The sequence below is a fragment of the Liolophura sinensis genome, chromosome 6, assembly GCF_032854445.1.
Source record: "Liolophura sinensis isolate JHLJ2023 chromosome 6, CUHK_Ljap_v2, whole genome shotgun sequence".
Taxonomy (NCBI): Eukaryota; Metazoa; Mollusca; class Polyplacophora; order Chitonida; family Chitonidae; genus Liolophura; species Liolophura sinensis.
In genome coordinates, this window is record NC_088300.1 from 30,542,649 (window position 1) to 30,561,237 (window position 18,589).

General features: G+C 37.4%; 1 protein-coding gene across 1 annotated transcript in view; it reads right to left on the bottom strand.

Moving 5' to 3' along the window:
* LOC135467082 (kinetochore-associated protein 1-like) overlaps positions 1-18,589 on the bottom strand; it is a 50,748-nt gene that overhangs the window by 23,449 nt on the left and 8,710 nt on the right. The window contains exons 12-34 of the mRNA XM_064744842.1: positions 17,995-18,048; positions 17,362-17,437; positions 16,513-16,638; positions 15,802-15,891; positions 15,401-15,475; positions 14,124-14,185; positions 11,764-11,872; positions 11,122-11,265; positions 9,990-10,046; positions 9,567-9,671; positions 8,803-8,922; positions 8,085-8,228; positions 7,694-7,792; positions 7,177-7,280; positions 6,571-6,679; positions 6,035-6,178; positions 5,404-5,523; positions 5,062-5,137; positions 3,646-3,710; positions 3,233-3,343; positions 2,594-2,622; positions 1,012-1,113; positions 393-574 (exon numbers count right to left, since the gene is read on the bottom strand). Coding sequence (XP_064600912.1) covers positions 393-574; positions 1,012-1,113; positions 2,594-2,622; positions 3,233-3,343; positions 3,646-3,710; positions 5,062-5,137; positions 5,404-5,523; positions 6,035-6,178; positions 6,571-6,679; positions 7,177-7,280; positions 7,694-7,792; positions 8,085-8,228; positions 8,803-8,922; positions 9,567-9,671; positions 9,990-10,046; positions 11,122-11,265; positions 11,764-11,872; positions 14,124-14,185; positions 15,401-15,475; positions 15,802-15,891; positions 16,513-16,638; positions 17,362-17,437; positions 17,995-18,048 — 2,303 coding nt within the window. The remainder of the gene's footprint in view (positions 1-392; positions 575-1,011; positions 1,114-2,593; positions 2,623-3,232; positions 3,344-3,645; positions 3,711-5,061; positions 5,138-5,403; positions 5,524-6,034; positions 6,179-6,570; positions 6,680-7,176; positions 7,281-7,693; positions 7,793-8,084; positions 8,229-8,802; positions 8,923-9,566; positions 9,672-9,989; positions 10,047-11,121; positions 11,266-11,763; positions 11,873-14,123; positions 14,186-15,400; positions 15,476-15,801; positions 15,892-16,512; positions 16,639-17,361; positions 17,438-17,994; positions 18,049-18,589) is intronic.

Sequence of the window (18,589 nt, forward strand, 5' to 3'; positions counted from 1 at the left end):
AGGAAGGACGACAGTGCCAGAAAACTTTCAATTACTTCACTTTAATTACACTTTTCTAATGAGATTGTCATCAGAATGGCAATTTCTGACCTGGGCATATTTGGGCTGACAAACTGGCTTGATCTAATCGACGACAACATCAACAATATGAAACTTTCAAACCTAAGAGAGCTCTCAATTTAACTCTTTCAACATAAATAAATCAACTAGTTTCCATATTAACACCAAACCTGTGGTAAAAGCCTAAGCGGACACCAACATCATCACTGAAACTGCCACATTTTCCTCTCAAAATATCTCATCTACTGTCTAACAGTAATTGTCACGAAGCACTATTTGTTATACATGTATTATGGCACAGGTGCTGTTATCAGAATTTATGCTTAGTGTACCTGTGGGGCAAAGGATGACTGCCTGAGAGGCAAGAGTGTTGAGAACGGGCGGTAGCCGGCGAAGCACGTCTATGGGTGGACTCTCTAATGAGGCTAGGTTATCCTGAAGTACACACAGCGTCCTGGCCACATCATACATCACTCTGCCTGTCTGTGGGGTGGGCTCAGTGTCCAGTAGCATCCTGACAAATGACAACATCTATACAGTTATTCATCACTCTGCCTGTCTGTGAGGTGTACCCAGTGTCCAGTAGCATCCTGACAAATGACAGTGTCCAGTAGCATCCTGACAAATGACAACATCTACACAGTTATTCATCACTCTGCCTGTTTGTGAGGTGTACCCAGTATCCAGTAGCATCCTGACAAATGACAACATCTATACAGTTACTCATCACTCTGCCTGTCTGTGAGGTGTACCCAGTGTCCAGTAGCATCCTGACAAATGACAACATCTATACAGTTATTCATCACTCTGCCTGTCTGTGAGGTGTACCCAGTGTCCAGTAGCATCCTGACAAATGACAACATCTATACAGTTATTCATCACTCTGCCTGTTTGTTAGGTGTGTCCAGTGTCCAGTACATAATGAAAACCTTTGATGACACTAGATCTTACCTGCAAAGGTCTATAGCAGTGTCAACTTGTGCACTTCTGGCCGCCTTTAACACCAGCTGACCCAATAGCTGGGGACGTCCCACCTGGAGCACATCTGCCAGTCTGCAAAACAACAGACGAGGCAATGTATGAGTCATAATGCAAGAGATGGCAATGCAAGGGTCATGATGCAAGACATGGCAATGTAACTGTCACAATACAAGACATGGCAAAGGAAAGGTCATGATTCCAACATGACAATGTAAGAGTCATGATACAAGAGATGGCAATGTAAGGGTCATGATGCAAGACATAAGAGTGTAATTGTCATGATACAAGACATGGCAATGTAAGGGTCATGATTCAGACATGGCAATGTAACTGTCACAATACAAGACATGGCAAAGGAAAGGTCATGATTCCAACATGGCAATGTAAGAGTCATGATACAAGAGATGGCAATGTAAGGGTCATGATGCAAGACATTAGAGTGTAATTGTCATGATACAAGACATGGCAATGTAAGGGTCATGATTCAGACATGGCAATGTAAGTGTCATGATACAAGACATGGCAATGTAAGAGTCATGATGCAAGACATGGCAATGTAAGGGTCATGATACAAGACATGGCAATGTGAGTGAGTGAGTGCTTAGGGTTTAATGTCATACTTTTTTCAGTCATATGACAACTAAGAACTCTTTAGAGTGCGTGTACGTGTAATGTGTCTCCTTGTTGCACGACAGATTTCTGCTCTTTTATCTAGTGTTGCTTCACTGAGACGACTTAGAGAGGGCAAGTAAGCCGCTCTACCCAAACCATTATACTGATATGGGTCAAAGTCATTGCACTATCCCCTTAATGCTGCACGCCAAGTGAGGAAGCGTCTTCTTTTAAGGTCTTAGGTGTGACCCAATCCAGGACTGACCCTGGACACGGACGCTCTACCGAGCCATCGGAGCCAGTGGTGATGTAAGAGTCATGATGGCTACCATTAATGCTTCCCGGTCGGGAAGAACCAAAGTAATCCAAATCTATTTTTAGATATATTTTCTTTTGCTCCTTTGGGCTGCCCTTTTTCGTTTCTTTCTGCTTGTACAGTGGCAGCACTTTGTAGCAGAGGCTTCAAAGTTTCATTCCAGGTATAAATTTGTGTACTTTTCAGAGAATAGTGGCAGACGCACACTAGACAAAAGTAGTGGAAAGTGCCGTTTGCTCTCCATGGGTGGGTTTGACCGCTATCTGCTGTTTGTCAAATTTGTGAAAAATGTCATCGTTCAACTCCTAACAGGAATTTAACTGGTGGTGTGTCAGGGGTTGAGGATTAACAGGCCTGGAGCTTTTGGGACTCAGCAAAACACAGCAAAATATGAATGTGTCACAATAGATAAAAAAGACTGTTAGAATTATGATTTCAGAAAAGACAATTTCAGGGATCTGATAGGTAAAAAATCTTATAAATCAATGGTGACGAGCAAAAAACAGTGTATACTCCTTATGTTGAATATTATAAACTAAAATGAAGTATAACAACACATCCTCACAATATTTTATCTCACTTTGTACTGTCAATTTAAAAAAATTTAAAAGCACTGGATCTTACCTGAACAGCTTGTTGTAGCACAGTGCATTCTGAAAAAAAAAAAAAACATAAAGAAAAAATAAGCCAAACAACAAAGCCTCAAGCAGATATATGTACTTGCACTCTACAGACATGATTGTGGTGAACCAAGAAAATAGCTGAAATTTACTATCATAGCCCAAAAAGGCCGGGGTCCAGGGGCCGCCTAGGCCCCGTAAGCTGGAAAAATCTGCGGAAAACAGGTAAATTAATCGAAAACTGAACAAAGAAAAAGCGGAATTCCGCTAAAAAGCGGAAAAAAATCATGTCTGACTCTAGAAACAGCTCTGCACATGGAGCCCTCAGTGGCCAAATGAACTAAAAGCTTCATCCAGAAGCCGACTGATTGTTCAGCAATGAGGTCCAAGGTTTAAATCCAGCTTCTGCTGGACTGGATGGGGATTAAGAGGTTTGTCAGGTATATGGTGAGGTTTTGTTTTTCGCACCCTAAATCAGGCCGCTGTTATATGAGTGATATGCTCTGAAGTAGTTGAGCAAATCAGTGCATCAGTGACCAGACAACTAACATGTATGTATTGTATAAAGTAGAGAAAGCTATGTTAAGAATATACGGTCCCTTGTCAAATGGATTATTAAATGTGCCCATGACAAGACGCTCACCATTTGCTGATTTGTCCTAGAGAACATGTCCTGTATGTGTTTGGCCAGCAGGGAATCTCGCTGCACCTCACTTCTGTAATCATTCAGTTTGACCACCTCCTCAAACTCTGTCTAAAAAGTACAGAAAAAAGGTATGATACACACCTGACACGTAAGGCTTCACAGAGTTGGCAAGTGTTGAGGTTTTCACTGATGACAAATTAAACTGACCAAGAATTCTGTGAGAAACTCAACAGCAACAACTTCCTCAACAAAATACAAATGTATCACAGGCCACCATCAGAATAGCTTAGCAACTTTGAAAATGTGATCAAAAATGATAAATGTATGTGAGCCCCCAAACTTGGGTCTGTTGGTCTAATCTGTACAAACAAAAAATAGTAAGGAAAACATGCAAGGAATAACAAGCTTACCTGTAGGGTGGCAAGACTGTCAAATTCATGCTTGGCATCTGCATATTCCTCCACATCAAGACGATCTTAAAGACAAAATAAAATCTGACCTTTAACACAACAATGTAACCATACACATCAACGTACATTGTACACACCCAAACCAAAGTTAGCAAGACGTCTAACCAGACTAAGACACCACCAGCATCACTATAACTCACCCTCAGACAGACATACATACACATAGTACCGTATGTCACAAGAGCACCAGAAAGCACATGTAGATGGTGCAAAATTATCGGCTTCAACTCCAAACTATGTCCTGGCAATTTTACCCGAAGGTGAGTTAATACTGATGTACAGATTTTAGAGCACCAACACTTTCCTTCATCAAAACAGAGATTTATATAGTTCAAGCACATATTTTGCAGTTCGTTTACCTTCCCGTTTTCCGTAGTAAATGTTAACGATGTAAAAGACGATATTATTTTTCATCTTTATCCTGATCACCATCCCCTTTGGGCTTCAGGTGACTGCTCAACCATCAAGAACCAGACACAGAAGCTCAGGAATCCTGAGAGACACTTGCTAGATGGACTATATGTGTAAGACTACAAAGCCATTCACAAATAGATTGTGTCCAACATATTTATGGGTTATTTTTCAAAAGGTTAAAGGAGAAGAAAACTTAAAAAACACTACAGGCTGAAAAGCGGACATTTTTTCTATCTGGTGGTGCCTACTGCATAATTTTGCGATTTTTCCCACCATACACGTAAAGCCTGAATACGGCAAAGCTGGCATAAATCGCTGAGTCCATCTCGTCCTCCATCTTTAACACCCTGTAATTTATGCTGGGGGTGTGTTGCCCTCTCAGCCAATGAGAGTTGTTCAAACTGGCGGTTTGTTCGCGTAAACTTGGAACCTACGTCCAACATTCCGGTTTCTCGATTGTAAAGCGGAAAAACGAACTGTACTTTTCGCTACTTTCTGGGAAGAGTTCTACCAGAAATGTACGAAATGCACTTTGGCGGTTTCCGACGACAATTCTCCTCCTCACACAGAAGACTTCAGGACTAGTTCTTAGACAAAATAGAGTCGCCCACAGCAGATTTTGGCGCTGACTTTATTTATAATTTATCAACTTAATGTACATATTAGAATTTTTTTATGGCTTGCACCTGTGAGGAACTATATACTCTTTTCAATGGTATTTCATTGATATTTAAATTTTTTTTCTCCTTTAAGGTGTGTTTTCCTCAGACTCTGTCCGGTTTCCTCTGACCATAATGCTGACCACTATCACATAATGGAAACATTCTTGAGTACAGTGTAACACCAATCAAATAAATAAACAAAAGGTTAAGAGTATCTTAGGAAAATCAAGTTCAGAACATTTGGGAGCCTTTCACAAAACTTTGTGACAGACACACAAACCTTTGAGGAGCTCTGTCAGGTAGGAGCAGAAACTGGAGCCTGCAGCAGCAAACTGTAGTCTTCCTTTCTCCTCCACCTGTAACAATCAGTGGTGTGTTTAATACAAATTACCTTGATTTGGAAAACATCTGGCCAAAGAAGACAAATCCTGATTGTTCATGAACTGACTGTGTATTATTGTAAGACTTCACAATATATGTATCTTGGGCTATAATTAACAAAAACAGTTTTAATATAGAAACTTAATATAGAAAATCTTATTTTTCTCAAAACAATAAACGTTCTTAAAATTTCAGTATTTTTTCTTCTTTGTTTTTCATGCTGATGTTAATGTACCAGTACCTTTGGCTGCCAGCGGATAGGTTCATTCAGGATAACCTGGGCGTAGGTGATGAGACGTTTTGCACAGGTCTCTGACAAGTAAGTGGGTAGTGACCTCACCAAGGAAACGGCCTCATGTTCCTAGAATACAGAACAGCACAAGGCAATCCATAAATCTGACAACAAAACACAGATAGCTTCGCAATACATGGTTGTGAGAGCCCAGTTCTTTCAGCATTCCATACTTTCGAAAAAGAACGCAACAAAAATTAACTTTGGCTCTGTGAAGAAACAAAAAACTGACAAAAAGACAATGTGCATTTTTTTTTAATCATAATTCCTTCTGTTATCTTCATGAGTCATTGCTATCAAACATATTTCCCTGTTTCACAAGCCATGTATTGCTCCCCGTCACACTGATGCACTAGAATATGATGTAGCTTATTATTATTCCTGAGAAAATTTGTTATTTCATTGTAAGTGCCTACCATTATACATAACAAAGGGTATTAATTAAGTACTCTGAAGATTTTTTTTTGGCTTAAAATCCAACTGCAAAAACTTTATAGTATTTTTTATTTTTGCACACAAAACTCCAGCGAATTCAGTGTGACATGGTTGCCTAGGAGATACAGAGAACAAAGCTACAAACCCGATCTCCCTCCACCAAGAAGCGTAGTCTAAAGGCATAGACGTCCACCTGATGAGAACGGTCTAATCTCTTCAGCTCTATGATCCGCAAAGCGTCTTCCACAGACTGGCTGCCATCTTTCTTCAGAATGAACTTCATAATACGCTGAAATCAATCAGCGGTGTCAGCAGATCATCTTATCTTGCAGAAGAGCCACTTTTTTTTTTTGTTGTTACTATGGGTTAACTGTATTTATAAATACCTTAGTCTTACAGATTATGCACCAGTAAATGTAACCAGTGAAATAAAATCTCTATTTTCGTCCATTTCATTAAAACTGACAAAAATTCTAAAACCATGCACACACCAAATTCAAACAACAATAAACACCTAAGTAACCAAAAAAAAAGGGTTAAAAATGCAAATGGCAATTCTTCGTCACACTTTACTGCCTTATATACCTGTAAGGGAAGAATTGCTGAGCATGGTGTTAAAACAACAATCCAATAAGTAAATAATGTGTTAGTAAAGTGTAGAAACAGATGTCATTGACTTACAGAGAGATCATAGTCCCCCAAATCCTCCACCTTGATCTTCTTCAGCTCATACTTCAACAGAATCTCTTTGATCCGTGTGATATTACACTGCTCCTTCAACAGCTTAACTCTGTAATCAAACATTTATAATATCTCTATTAAATAAAGTAGAAGTTGTTACCCAGACCAAGAATACGTTTGGCACCAAAAAATGACACAATGCCACTGTATAAACATCTATACAAAATTTGCTTGTCTGATAACAATTAAATTATGCTAGTTGAGTTGTGCACTGCAATGGCTGAAAACATTTGGCTAAAGTGCAGCATATATGAAATGAGCATTCATGTATATGTACATTGTGATAACAAAGAAAATAAGAGAAACAAAACAGAATTTTGTCATCAGATTATTAACAACCACACTGATGACTCTGCTTTTCCTCCATATCATAATAACCATCCAAGTATTATCCATGGCTACAGTTTATATAAAGACAAACGAAAACAACTTTAAATAAATCACTTTATTTAAAGCTTTGAAATCAGCCTTCTTGTCCTTTAAAAACTTTAAATATACTGCTCCGAACAGTATCATAGATCAAAAATGTTCATCAAACCATCTTACTTTGGATGATCCAACTTCAATCCAGCTTGTACTAAATTCTGCACATCTTCAGTCCATGGAATAGATGCATACTTCATCACTTCAAGGACTGCTTCACACTTCAACTGAAATCGACAAATGAGAATGAAGTTAGGATGAGAGTATGGAAGTTGCTTCATGAGAAACTAATCAATCATAACATTCTGCATCACGATCACCTTACTAAAGATGGCTTTACCAAAGCTGTTTTACTATCTGAAATATAGGTTCTTTTAACTTTATTTCCTTCTTTTTCAATCAGTAATTCTCATCTGTCTTTGAATAAATCTCAGTTTCCTTCAATAGGTCAATTTTATCAAATTTCTAGCTATTGATGATTAAAACGTAACAGATTTCCCATTCATTTTTGGGGATTCGTATGAGTCCCATTATTCCATACCTAAAATGTCTAACAATTTATCAGCTGTCATGACCAATGGACTTCACAAGCAACAAAAAACTGTAATGGTAATACCTGTAAACCATTTATCTGGCTTACCTCAGAGCTTTTGATGTACTTGATCACAGCCACAGCTTTAGCCTCCCACCGAGCCTCCCCGTGGTATGACACTTTTCTTCCCATTCTCTCCAACAAATCCTGAAAAAAATCAAATTTGAGACAAGATCAGCAGTCATAAGCCTTCATGCTGATGAAACATTTTAAAAATTTTCCAGAGAACACTGCTTCCTCAGAGAACTTATATGGTGGCTATTATTAATTTGTGTCTTTTATATATAGCATGTACAATAATTCTGCTACATGTTGTCCATTCATACAGTTCTGGTAATCAATACAAGTGAATATATCCACTTACTGTGCCCACAACTGCCATTATTACAGGATAGTTTCATTACAAAAAAAAAAGTTTTCGTAAATTCATTTCACTTACTTTGATGTACTTGGAGAAGATGTCATCTTCTTTGAGGCTGTGTTCTATCATGTAGGGCCGTATCTGTTTCTTCAGTGTTGTGGGTATAAGCTCTATTGCCCACACCTTGTCCAGCATGCGGAACGCTACGCTTTCAGTGGATTCCTGTCAGGTCAAGTAAGTATACAACTTTTTTTTAAGTGGTCTTTTACTTCATACTTCCAGGCCCTGGGATCACAGAGTGATCTAATGTCGTAAGCAAATATTTGGACCTTATTATTCAAGAATTTTTTAAATTTTGACTTACTGATAATCAAAAAGTGTCTGAAGGTACATGTTGGACAATATCCTCCTGGACAAAGTACAGCTCGTGCTGGCTTCCTCTCTGGTTGTATGTGGGAAGGTCTACCTGCAACCTGTGGATGGTTGTGGGTTTCCCCAGGGCTCTGCCCGGTTTTCTTCCACCATAATGCTGGCTGCCGTCGTATAAGAGAAATATTCTTGAGTACGGCGTAAAACACCAATCAAATAAATAAATAAATATTTGATTTTGGTTAAATTGGCCAGTTTCAGGGCTTCAAGTCTGAGTATAATTTTATCGGCCAACACAGAATAATGCCTTCATAATATGCATAAATAAACACCTTGCAAACATTCAAAAAGGTTGAAGAATTACACTAAGTTTACTGTTCTTAACTGACGGCATCTTTACTCAATGACCGATGCCTACCCTCCTTACCTCCACAAACTGACCATAGGTCAGTTGAAACTTGTACTTTTGCTGAAGGTCATACATGTTTTGGAGTTTAACAATCTCAGCGTTGATTGACTGTAGTGCATGGGTCACATTCATCTGGGTCTGACATTAATCAGTTTAAACAGATATTTCAGTTAAGGACAAACTTAAGACAAGAGATGCCATAGTAATTCATTCCCTAACCTTGACTGGAAATGATTTCTTATTTGAGACTGTTATCATTTAGGGTCATATCTGTTTCTTGTTTGTTTCTTTTTTTCCCCTCGCCACAATATGGCTGAAATATTTTCCGATGTGGCATTAAGCCATAATTATTCAGTCATTCTTTTCTTTTCAGTACTGTGGTTATTTTTTTTTTCTTAAACTCAGATGGTCAGTGTCATGGGTGGAAGAAACTGGAAACCCTAGGCTAAACCACTGACCTTTAGGAAGTTACTGATGAGCTTTACCGCAGGGTGATGTACAGGCTATTGTTTTCAATTTTCATGTGTTTTGTGTAACACAGTCAGACAAAAGTGTAATAGACATTTATACATTCATTGTCCCTACGATCCATAATACGACACGAGCAATATATTTTCGTAATTCTGATAACTGAAATTTCAACTAGGGTAGCCTTTAATTTAAATCATAACTTGTATCATGAGATTCAATGATAATATCTTCTTAGTACTTCCAAAAAAGCTGAATACTGTTTTCTTTTTTTTCGATTACATATGCCGTAGTCGACTAAAAACATGTCAAACCCTGAGGACTGTTTCTGCAGGTGTGGCAGACTTGGTGTAGCAGAACTCCATCCCGGCTCTGTGAACTGATCTCAAAAACTTCATGGCATTCACTGGCCACTTCTCCTAAAATCACAGGAAAGAATGCACCTTTTGATTGAACATGAAATGGAAAGTCTTGACTGCCAAACAAGTTGTCAATTGTCCTTTCAATGATGTACTGATCATCCTGGTCTCAATCCAACCTTTCCAAGAGTTTAGCTTTTTCAGAGGATGCCAAGCGCGACCGACTCAAATTGAAAATGATGCTAAGGGAATTTGACTTCTTGTGGATGTGCTAATTGTTATAGTCTTTATCCTTCATGAATAACCTGATGATATGAAATCAGAATTACTGTAGGATTAAAGGAAACATGGAAGAAATTTTCCTCGTGTAAGAAATACCTTCTCTAGTCTCTCCATGTTCAGTGCCTTACGAACTGACCATTGTAGCAGGACAACCTACAATGAAAATGCATTAAAGTTGTGAAGGTGCATAAAAAAACCATTATTTGTCAAAGTTAAAGGCAAAATATTAACAATGGTAACACTGTTCAAGAAGAAATTCATTTTTTATGCAGCAATTTTACTTAGTCACAAATCAAGGTAAAATTCATGCACTTGATCACAAATGAAAGCTTGATACAAGCTATATACTCTTTAAGACAGGAGATGAAACCATGCTGTATGACACTGTTCTGTTATACTGAGAACAAAATGAAGTCATGAATTTCATACATCGGAAATTATTACTACAGGCACTTTTATATTTGAATAATCTTCTTCACTAACAAAAAAACAAGGCTTAAAGCTTGAAAGATTTTTACCTACACTTGTATTTGTTTTAAAAAAACCATGATGTTGAGATTTCCCAAATACAATTTGATTTTATATGACAGGTAAAAAACAACTGCCATTTCATCTGTTTGGTTGAAAAACTGGAGCGAGTAATGTTGGGGATCGTTTGTACATGTTCAGGTCATTTGCACTGTACACTATGTCATAGACTAGCCAATAACTAAGTTACTGAAATTCTTCAACCTTTTCACAAGTTTCCAAGGTGTTTATTCAAGCATATTCTGAAAGCATTATTCTGTGTACACTGATGAAGTTATACTTTATATAAATCCCTGAAATCCGTCAATCTAACCAATGTAGTTGTGCCTCCAAAATCAAATTAGAAACGTAAATAAATTGCACTGAAAGGCTGAGGAACTACAGTAATCCCTAAGGCCACACCAATTTGTTTTGGTGAGTGATTGGCTACTCCATAAAAAACTGAAAATACTCCTATTAATTTTGTCAGATCTAAATGTTTCTCTGATTGTCCTGCTTTTCTAGGCTTTCTGATCATCTAAATGTGTCTTCAACAGAAAAAATATCCAGGATATAAAGTTTCACAAATTAAATGATTTTTAAGTTTCCATTTTTATATTCTCCCCCGACACTAAAAAAGAGAGTTACCCTGCCAGTAAAACTACAATTAAAACCGGCATAGCCTAAACACCATTTGGTGCAGGACAAGGTGGTGACTTACGAAAGCTTTCGGTACAGTGCACAGGATAAAGGGCAGAAGATCCTGGGTGATCCAGCTCGTGAGCTGATCTCCCGTCACATTCTCTGGGATCACAGTGAGTAAATCATGAAAAGACTCTCTGGTCAGGTCTGTAACCCAGTCATGCTGCAAAATATCACAATACACAGAGATTTGATCTACTGTATTTGTGTTTTAAGACTGTATCCAAGAATTGTGGTAAGTTTGAATACTGAAGGAACCCAAGCTGAGCCCAGAGGTGACCATGCCACCTCACAAGATGCAAGACCAAGCTCCTGATTTAAAGCAAGAACCTGTGATTCAGGGGGATGTTTTTCAATGGAGTCTTATCATGGTTTTAGATTTTTTGATCAAAACTGTATCCCCTGGATTAAAGTCATGGCAACACAAATGTATAAAGAAATCAAATTTATAGTCCAATTAAAAAAAGTACTGTCATCCTATTTCCACAATTCTGTATAATTACAAAACAATCAAACTGTATAATGTTTATACACATATACTTTTTAAAGTGAAGAACCTGGACAATGTAAAAATTGTACATTTATGTTGCAAGAAAACAAACTACATGTAAGTCAATTGTAAAAATTGTATCCAATCGTCTTTCAAGTACAAGCATCTAACCTGATGTCTTGTCCAGATGGCAAGAGCCTTGCCCAGCTCTCCCTGTTTGAACCAAGAAAATGTATCCTCCCACAAGTGACTCTTAATAAAACGCTCCCATCTCTCAGCACTGTAACAAAACACATGTACACAAGTCACACTGTTAGAATGTACACTCCCACAAGTGACTCTTAATGAAACGCTCCCATCTCTCAGCACTTTAACAAAACACATGTACACGAGTCACACTTTTAGAATATATCCTCTCACAAGTAATTCTTTATGAAATGCTCCCATCACTCAGCACTGTAATAAAACACATGTACAGAAGTCACACTGTTAGAATGTACACTCCCACAAGTGACTATGAACCGCTCCCATCTCTCAGCACTGTAACAAAACACATGTACACGAGTCACACTGTTAGAATATATCCTCCCACAAGTGACTCTTTATGAAATGCTCCCATCTCTCAGCACTGTAACAAAACACACGTACACGAGTCACACTGTCAGAATATACCCTCCCACACGTGACTCATAATAAAACGCTCCCATCTCTCAGCACTGTAACAAAACACATGTACACAAGTCACACTGTTAGAATGTACACTCCCACAAGTGACTCTTTATGAAATGCTCCCATCTCTCAGCACTGTAACAAAACACATGTACACAAGTCACACTGTTAGAATGTACACTCCCACAAGTGACTCTTTATGAACCGCTCCCATCTCTCAGCACTGTAACAAAACACATGTACACGAGTCACACTGTCAGAATATATCCTCCCACAAGTGACTCTTTATGAAATGCTCCCATCTCTCAGCACTGTAACAAAACACATGTACACAAGTCACACTGTCAGAATATACCCTCCCACAAGTGACTCATTATGAACCGCTCCCATCTCTCAGCACTGTAACAAAACACATGTACACGAGTCACACTGTCAGAATATATCCTCCCACAAGTGACTCTTTATGAAATGCTCCCATCTCTCAGCACTGTAATAAAACACATGTACACAAGTCACACTGTCAGAATATATCCTCCCACAAGTGACTCATTATGAACCGCTCCCATCTCTCAGCACTGTAACAAAACACATGTACACGAGTCACACTGTCAGAATATACCCTCCCACAAGTGACTCTTTATGAAATGCTCCCATCACTCAGCACTTTAACAAAACACATGTACACGAGTCACACTGTCAGAATATATCCTCCCACAAGTGACTCTTTATGAAATGCTCCCATCTCTCAGCACTGTAACAAAACACATGTACACAAGTCACACTGTCAGAATATATCCTCCCACAAGTGACTCTTTATGAAATGCTCCCATCTCTCAGCACTGTAACAAAACACATGTACACGAGTCACACTGTCAGAATATATCCTCCCACAAGTGACTCATTATGAACCGCTCCCATCTCTCAGCACTGTAACAAAACACATGTACACGAGTCACACTGTCAGAATATATCCTCCCACAAGTGACTCTTTATGAAATGCTCCCATCTCTCAGCACTGTAACAAAACACATGTACACAAGTCACACTGTCAGAATATATCCTCCCACAAGTGACTCATTATGAACCGCTCCCATCTCTCAGCACTGTAACAAAACATATATATGATCAATGACAAGGACTACACACAGGAGAAAGAGACAGTATTACAAAATCACCCACAATACAGTTTGCACCAAAACACACATGTAGAACAGGTCATACATATATATATATATATATATATATATATATATATATATATATATATATAAATATGGTGACAAAATTTTCTAAGTGTTCAACTCTGGAACTACCCTAAATCTTCAACAAAATCTTCAACAAATTCCACCACACACACAGCGCATGTTTTGGCATATCAGAGTAATGTTACTGGACAGTTCATTTTAGAATTTCTGACAGGTTCCTATGTGCCCCCACCTAAACAACACATTTGTTGAATTGTTGAATGAATTATAATTTGAAATTACATCTGAAGTTATACTTTTCTGGTAGCATTTGTTGAGGATCCATGGTATGCTCAAGACCATGTAAAGTTTCCAGTGTCAAAAAGATCCACATAAAATGCTCCCGAGATCTGAATGTGTCATTCACAATCAAAATTCCCATTTGGTGGTACTCTAATTTCTCAATCTTTCTGCATATGAAAGAGCAACTTTTAGTGTAATATATGCACATTTTTTAAACTGATCATGAAGACAAAACTACACTGGTTGGATTGCCCAGTTTCAGAGTTTCGCAAAGAGTATAATTGTCTCAGTCAACATAGAATAATGCCTTCAAATATGCTTGAATGAACACCTTGCAAACATGCGAAAGGATTTACAATACTTAATAAAACTCACCAATAGTTATCTTGTCCATACACCAGTTTATAGGTCATCAAGCGATGAATAACTTCCAAAAGCTGAAACACAAGAGTGACAAAATCCTTCCACATTTACACAATCCCAACTGAATCCCTTCCCGAACTGTCAATCAAGAATAGAAAATAGTGCATTCATAAGCAGTATTGTTGCAAACAGGTCAACTGGATGTCCCACACATTGGTTACAAATGTTCAATCTTTGACGTCACAACTGTTTTCACTGGGAATGGAATGACAAGTAACGAAGAGGCGGTGGGACATCAGATGTATTGGATCCATCAACATGGATGGCTATAAATGGATAGGTGTTCAAGACAAGTCGGAATGCTTCTAGCTCAACTGCCGTATTTCACCAAAAAAGTTTGGTATGTAAAAATGCACTTTCAGAAGTACATAAAATTCTTAAAATGATATTTCCATTGCCAATACTTTAGTTTTTCCGATAAAAAAATTAATTAAACTTCACAAAAAATTCTTTGAGTGACCCAATTTGATGGCTGACTCCATCGGAATAAAGCAAAATTGGTCACTTGAAACATGCTTAACTTTAGGTCAAATACAATAAGAGGCTCCACAATGTCTAGGAGATTATAGGAGATGCTCCACCTACCCATCACAAACAAACCAATCACATAATAACCTAATCTGCCACAAAACATCAGAGTCAATCACATTTTGCTGGTACTGAACATTTACCAGTGCCGCATCTTTCACGAATTAACTCTAACAACATACTGATAACTCTAATAATCCACCTTAAATACACCTCAGGACCAAATACAGCTTTTTAATTTGGGCATCCTTTCAGTAGTCTAATTTGAGCTCATATATTTTCAGATATTAAGAAACCTGAACTTTATGCCTTATAAGATACCAAATTTTAACATCACAATTGTATAAAAATCTTGTCAGTGCACATGGTTGTAGGGAAATGTTTCTAACATTCAAGTTAAATTTATCAGGCAATATTCCTCAGATGATCACTTGAGATTCAAAAAATCTCAGTGATGAAAAAAAAGTACTTTCAAGCAGATAAGCAATGACAATAAATAAAAGTTCAAAAGGTTTCCTAATGTTGTATGGAAAACTACAGCTTACACTGTTTTGAATAGTATTTATTTATTTGATTTGACCTCCAGGACAAACAAACTTCACACAAGGCCTGGACTGCCAAATAGGCAATGGAAACCGTTTTTGCAATAAAAACAAAATGATTTATTTGGCTCTGTGACACAGTCAAAGACTGAAAAATACCTTCTTCAAATCATTTGTGGCTTTGCTTCTTTGAACATCTGTTAAATCTTTCCTTGCTCCCAAATAGGACTTCATCTGTAAAATATAAAAATAAATGAGACTAAACAGTGAACAGGATAAAAGTTTAGGATTTTACAATCACCCTTTTATAATATCAAGCATTACATACAATGCTTTAATACCTCAATGCTAATTTTCAAAAATTAATTATTTTATCTATAAATGAAATTTTTTTTATCTTGTAATACACTGTACATTATTGTTTTCTTAAACAAAGATCTCTTTCATGGAAACAAACTGCTGCCTGTTTATCCACCAGTCCTTCATCATTCCTACACTCTGTAAAAATAAATATATATACCATGCATGATCAGCTTTCAATTTACACCCTTGTTCCTTACCAGTTTCTTGACGTACAGCAGTATCTTGTGAGTGTCATGTAGGGTTGGTAAAGCAACATAGGTAAACAGAGACACAATATCTGCAATATCCTGAAACAAACCGATAAAAAAGAATTGATTGAACTTTCGAAATATTTAGAAAATATTTATTATTTAATAATGTATACATACTGTTCAAACTTACAGTTCTTACAGACCTTCCCACTTGCGGCCGGAGAGGAAGCCAGCGTGAGTTCAAGTCCAGCTCATGCTGGCTTCCTCTCTCGTCGTAAAGTGGGAAGGTCTGTCAACAACGTGCAGATGGTCCTGGGTTTCCTCCAGGCTCTGCTCGGTTTCCTCTCACCATAATGCTGGCCGCCGTCGTATAAGTGAAATATTCTTGAGTATGGCGTAAAACACTAATCAAATAAATAAATAAATACAGTTCTTACATGAACTTTACCAAATATATTTTACTTTTAGCTTTCTAGAGATATATAAAAAAATGATTAGGACTAATGATTCTGTGGATTCTCCTTGAAAATATGTTTATTTTTTTGGAATGTATTGTAGAGAGTGAATTTATCTTTTGATTAATTGTAAGTCTTACAGGGTTCTTCAGTGTTGAATATTTAAGGTAAATTATGGCACTGGATTGGAGGTAGAGAATATTATTTTTTTTCTTTTTTGATATCAAGTTCCTCTGAGCAGTATGACTGGATGACCTCTAACCTTGATGAAGGACAAACAGGTGTGAAGGTCGCTGATCATCTCCTTGACAACATCTGGCTCGTATTTCCCCACATTCCACGCTGATACTTGGTCCAACAGGTACTTACACTTTGCTTTATAAACAAGCTAAAATAAATAAAATCACAAAACAATGTAGTTCAAATGAAATGACCTAGTGGCACGTACAAAAGTTTTAATGTATAAAGATTAATTGGCATCAATCAGACCAAGATAAATAACACATAAAAATTCTTCTATTTCAAACTAATTATAGTAAATGAGTAAATAATTACGCACAGAGCAAACTTTTGGCTAGGGATGGTTTTAACGGCATGCTGAACAATGTTTCTCTTACAATGGCTGCCAAGTCTATGGATGAACGAAACACGAGTGCGGGAAGTGAACAACAACCTTCACCAAGTACCCGAGAAGCCTCGTGGGAAGGGACTACATTTGGCAAAAAACAATCAATCAATGCAAATCATATTGAATTTTTACTATTATTTTAGAATATCTAAAATAATTTCATTTACAAAACAACATTATCTGTGCATGTTACCATTCCAAATCAGGAAAAAAGTTTGTTATAACAGTTATCATGCAGGTCGCTTTTCAACTTCTCCAAACGTGAGAATCAATTAACTTAAGCTATTCTTTATAAAAGGAGAAAATTTGAGTTGATTAGCTAATATGAATTTTTTATAAAAAAATCTCTGGTATAGTCTTTATTAACATTAGCAGACTAAGTGTCTGTTGACAACATGTTTGGGCAAAGGCCTCTCAGCTGCAAGAAGAACAACTTTAAACTGAGAGAAGAGATGATCAGAAAACTCTTGTTCAGGAACTCACTTCTGTATCCAGGCTGAACATTTTAGCAAACTGCATTGCTTCATCAAATCTGTTTTTATTGAGCAGTCGAATAAGTCTGCAAACAGAATAAACAGAAGAACATTTTATGATCCAGAACTGTAAAAGATTTTCACCGAACTACTGCAATGACTGACAGTATCTAAGCAACAAACAGGCTAGGAGGATAAAGCAAGAAAAAGTTCATAAAAAAAAAATAAAACAAATATGTTTCAAAGTATGCTAAATATAATACTTGTATAAGGATACAGAATGAGAAATAATCAGTAAAGACAAATCATGAGAGAACCTCTGAGGATTTATTTACATGTATATGGTTGATTGTTGTCTCATGTTAACATTGTTCATTTTTCACTTAAACAATTTTATGAGTGTGATAATACAAGAAAAGCAGATGAAGCCTCCAAAGCAAGTAACATGTTGATGTAACTGACAATTTTAGGGTGGACCTCAAAGCATAGCTGATTTTGCATGAGTAATTTAAGCACTGTTATCTCAGTGTAACCTGATCATCACACAAAAGAATACAGGCTTAGATCAGGTATGGGGAAAAAAAATGAACAAATTACAATCCCTTTAAAACAGTGATACACAATCCTCAGGGAACGGGCTTACCTGGTCTCTGGTAAAGCTTCTGTCAGGCACCTAACCCGCAGGTGTGGGTCCGTACTACAACAACACAAGCCTCCTTATGAAGCAGACAATTTCCGTAAGTGCCTGAATATACTGCCTATCTAGGGGTGAAAGTACACTCCTTGAGAGAATAATGACTTCAACACTTGAAAGAATAGTTCATTTAAATTAAACATTTGGTCTATTTTCAATGATTTTTTATATTTACCTGCCTCAACATTTAATCACTGAATTAAAAAACACGGTAGGATCATTCCTCAAGGCACTTTGTGGGGCGAAGACGGCTGTCCACTCCAAAACTGCAGCACATGCCGACTTTGGTGGACAATAAAGAGAATAGGACCTTCATAACCACTCCTGCCAGTGTAAATCTATTCCCAAGTCGAAATGTTTTTGAAATCCACAGAAATATTTCCTTTCCCCTTGTTGAAATAACTTTGAGCTGTCATGGCGAGTCAGGTGTACTTAAATCTCAGAAGCACAAGCCAAAAGATACAGAAATGAAGAAACCAGGCAACCAATCTTAAATGACAAGATTACCGATGATTTCATCAGCCATCATGAATGTAGAAAGAAA